This window comes from Hyaena hyaena, unplaced genomic scaffold (assembly GCF_003009895.1).
Source record: "Hyaena hyaena isolate Hyena2069 unplaced genomic scaffold, ASM300989v1 scaffold_431, whole genome shotgun sequence".
Classification (NCBI taxonomy): Eukaryota; Metazoa; Chordata; class Mammalia; order Carnivora; family Hyaenidae; genus Hyaena; species Hyaena hyaena.
This window is the reverse complement of record NW_024081055.1, coordinates 551860-556331: the sequence shown is the minus strand read 5'-3', so window position 1 is coordinate 556331 and position 4472 is coordinate 551860. Positions and strand designations below refer to the sequence as shown.

The window sequence follows — 4472 nt, the reverse complement described above, 5'->3', positions numbered from 1 at the left end:
GATTCCACACTGTCAGCACAGAGCCCGAGGTGGGGCCCGAACTCACGTACCATGAAATCAAGACCTGAGCCAAAATAAGGAGTCAACCAACTGAGCCACCCAGGCACCCCCATAAAAGTATCTTTTGCCGTGCTTTTGATACTTCATCTAAATCTAAGAAAGTATGAATGATAGGAAATTCTTGCCAAGTTAAACAGAAAGGCAACACTAAATTGTATCCAAATCCAGTTTTATTAAAATTATTTGGTGATTTCAGTAGCAGTACAAAGTCTTTGACCATGACCGCTGCGCATGTTCAGACGTGAGTTTTTAGATGTGTGGTTTTGGTCTCGTGTGCTTTGGGAGCATGTTACTTTTATAGACCTTTTGCTCTTCCTTTTATCACCAAACGGCAAAGTGCCTTACGTTTCTCTGCCTAGAATATCTTCCTACGTAGAGGATAGGAATTTGTAAAGTAAGACTGCAAATATAAAATCCATAGATCCAAAAAATTCTCTGCAAATATTAAGAACATACAAAGGATACTAAAGGCATCTACATATACTCCTCCAAGTAGCAAGGCGAGCATTTGATGTCTGTGGTTTCTTGTTTTTATTTATTGCAAATTACCAAAGCATTTCCAAAAGCTGTAAAAACCTTCATTGACATTCCCACTATGCTTCCCCCGAATTTAGAGGATAAAACTAAGAGAGCACCTGATTGGGCCCTTACAATTATGATGCTTAGTTTTCCTTCAATGGGATTTTTCTTCTGCAGTAGCTCAGAGCACTATCTGCTTGCTCAATGCCTTACAATTAGCGTCTGCTTCGCAGAAGATCTAGGTATTGACTTTGTAAAGTGTACTGTTGGACAGCAGACGGTGGAGGCCTCCCTGTCCAAGGCAAAACTTGTAGCAGATCTTAGAGTAAACCCTTAGAGGATCTGGTGCTTCCTAGTTGTTTTCCAGGGATCCTGAAGCTGTCTGTAAGAAAGAAAGAAAGTTGTGTAAGAATCTTTTACACAAGACGTTTTGGCTTGTTCTTTTTTTATAGTTTATTTTTGAATTTTTATAAATTTTTGAGACAGAGAGAGACAGAGCATGAGCACGGAAGGGGCAGAGAGAGAAGGAAACACAGAGCCTGAAGCAGGCTCCAGGCTCTGAGCTGTCAGCACAGAGCCCAACGCTGGGCTCGAACCCACAAACTGCAAGATCATGACCTGAGCTGAAGCTGGACACCCAACCGACTGAGCCACCCGGGCACCCCCTTTTTGGCTTGTTCTTAAGGAATTCTGCTTTTCTAGCAGTGTATGTAAATTTGGCTTTGGCGGTGGAGCCCTGTAGTTTTGTTCCTGTGAGAAGACTATCTCTTGGGGATTGGAACACAGAAAACCAAGTGAGGCAAACACCTGAGTCATTTCTGCCCTCACTTCCCTCCAAGGCTATGCTTTAAGATTCATGAGGAGAGTTTCCCGTATCGGCTTTCATGCACTATTTCTAGACATTCTTGTTATTAATTCAAGATCATTCCCCTAAGTGGCCAATTTATTTCGCCAGATGTAGAAGACTGCTATACCGAATCACCGGTGGCTGCCTCATTATTTTCAGGAGGAAACACTTAGCCCTCGAGGGAAAAAATGTCAGTAGAGTCTACTCTCATTTATTTGTGGTCTAAACAGTATGACTACTATTTGGCAATCAAAATAGACCATCAGAACAGGGACTTGACTTTGTGAAGGTTAACTATGCAAATGACTTATGTTGCATAGTCAATTAGGTCTATGAACATTAAGTCCCAGCAATAATAGTTTCATCAAATAATACAGTTTTTATTCTTATTTCTCTAATAAATGAAGAGGAAACATTTTCTATTTTAAAAAAAATTTTTTTTGAGAGAGAGAGAGATAGCGCGTGTGCCTGAATGCATGAGTGGGGGAGGGACATGGGGGGAGGGAGGGGGAGAGAGAGAGGGAGAGAGAGGGAGGGAGAGAGGGAGAGAGAGGGGGGGAGAGAGAGAGAGAGAGAGAGAGAGAGAAAGAACCCCAAGCAGGCTCCCCGCTCAGCGTGGAGCTCAATGCAGGGCTTGAGCTCAAGACCTTGAGACCATGACCTGAGCCCAAATCAAGAGTTGGATGTTTGACTGACTGAGCCACGCAGGCACTCTGAGAAAACATTTTTAGTAGTGAGCTTACATTTTTAAATTTCTCAATAAATAACTCTTTGCATCTAATATACATTATTTATTTAATTAAAGAAATTTTTTTGTTTATTTATTTGAGAGAGAGAGAGAGAGAGAGAGTGGGAGCAGGGGCATGGCAGAGAGAGATGGAGACACAGAATCCAAAGCAGGCTCCAGGCTCCGAGCTGTCAGCACAGAGTCTGACACGGGGCTCAGATCATGACCTGAGCCAAAGTCAGATGCTTAACTGACTGAGCCACCTAGGTGCCCCAAATTTACATTATTTTAAATAAATGGAAAATATCCTCATATCATTTCCAAAGAAGCAAAGAATTAGGATGTAAGGGGGCCTTTCCACCAAGTTAAGGTTCATCTGATTCTTCACTTTGAGAATACTTACCGCAAGACATTCAAAAATATCTAGACCAAAACAAGCAATGCGTACGGTGTAATGTGGCCAACCGACAAAGCACTCAGGCTGAGAAGAGAGGAATGATACTTACAAATGGAGTCCGGACTCCAAATTTGCTGTGGAATGTCATGGTGACTTTGTTTTTGTGTCCTGTTCTTTGATCAAAGGCGTGGCACGTATCAAAAGGCGGGCTGTACAAGTGAAGGCTGACGGCAGGCTCTGTGTGGCTGATATTCTCTACTCGGTGTAGGCCGATGGAATCTGTACAATACCCAAGAGCGAGAAGCACATGAAGGAGCTTAAATGACAGGTGCTAGTGCAAATCTGCCATCCTCCTAAGACCCTACATCCATCTGATATGGCTGGAATGGACAGAAATCACTTCCAAGGGACCTTCCAGTTTAAGACAGTAAGTGACATGTGTCGGGAGCCACACTGGCCTCGCTGGGTGACAGTCACAGCAAGGAGATGGCAGCGTTTGCACGGCTCCTGCCATGAGAAATGAAAAACTGGTATCTCCTTCTGCTACTACTGGCTCATGTTGGAATTGAGCCGGCTGGTATGGACCAGGCCTCACAATATTCCAGATCAGACTGATATTACACACACAGATTCCACATAAGGAAAAGCATATTCCTGCCTTTTCAAGAGATTTTAGATGATAGTACTGGGGATGATTGTCAAAAGGCTCTTCCTATGGGCCTTGTAGATCCAAGACTTAGATAATAAAGGGGGTTAAGAACACAAGAGTTACAATTGAACCTGGCCCCGAGACAAAGAGCCTAATTTAGAGTTAAGGAACAGATAAGGGCAGAACTTAATACTTATACCTTTTCTAACTGGTGATATACGGCAGTCCCTTCCCTAAGGCCTACTTTCCGCAAACACTCTCCCTTACACTGGTGGCTGAGATGAGGAGAGATCAGAGTAGCTAATACATAAACCCAAAAATAAAGGCCGACACATTTAGAGCCTGCATGGTGTTTACACATTCAGCATCAAGTCAAAAAAGTTTCCACAAACGACTTATTAACCAGTTCAAAAACATTCATCCTCTTGAGAGCCCGACAGAATGACTCCCAGCCTATCTATATTCAAGTTAACCTATGTCCTAATCCTAGCATTAATAACTTAGAACAAATATGTATGTCATCCTATTTTTCCCTAAGAACATCCTGTTATTTCTGTAGTTGTATGATTTACTCTACCTCACTATGATTAGGGGATTTCTGCAAGAATACTTCTGAAAAACCTGTTTTTGTACACTTTTCAAAGCATCTTATCACAAAGAGTTTTCCATTGTAAAAATTCCTTTTTCTGATGCCATGTTGTCACTGGACCTTTAAATAAAGACACCAAAATAGAGCAGAGATGCCTGCCTGGTGATCAGAAAGAATCTTGGGGCTCTCTTACTCTCTCTCTCTTGTTGACACCGTCCATCCTTCAGGGACCCCTGGACCGGCTGGAGCGGGTCTCCAGCAGACATGTACTCTACTCTTTCCTGGAGCCCCTTTATAATTACACCAGAAGAATTTTAGAAAGACATCTACCCAAAAAGACATCCCCCAAAAAAGAAAGGGACAAGAGAAAACATCAATAAAAGTTTGAGAACTTGAAAGAAGATGAATAGCCAAAAATTAACTTGATTTCTATCTCGATATCATATCTACATATACAATAATGTAAATGAACTTCACTTATATCTCAAATTTTTTTTTTTTAAGGTTTTTATTTATTTCTAGGAGAAAGAGAGAGAGACAGCGCGAGCAGGGGAGGGTCAGAGAGAGAGGGAGTCACAGACTGAAACAGGCTCCAGGCTCTGAGCTGGCAGTCAGCACAGAGCCCGACGCGGGGCTCGAACCCACGAACCGCGAGATCATGGCCTAAGCGAAAGTCGGACGCTT

General features: G+C 42.6%; 1 protein-coding gene across 1 annotated transcript in view; it reads right to left on the bottom strand.

The window, feature by feature from the left end:
- Nucleotides 1-212: 212 nt before the first annotated feature.
- CDO1 (cysteine dioxygenase type 1) overlaps nucleotides 213-4472 on the bottom strand; it is a 15230-nt gene continuing 10970 nt past the window's right edge. The window contains exons 4-5 of the mRNA XM_039252601.1: nucleotides 2660-2829; nucleotides 213-961 (exon numbers count right to left, since the gene is read on the bottom strand). Coding sequence (XP_039108532.1) covers nucleotides 932-961; nucleotides 2660-2829 — 200 coding nt within the window. The 3' untranslated portion in view covers nucleotides 213-931. The remainder of the gene's footprint in view (nucleotides 962-2659; nucleotides 2830-4472) is intronic.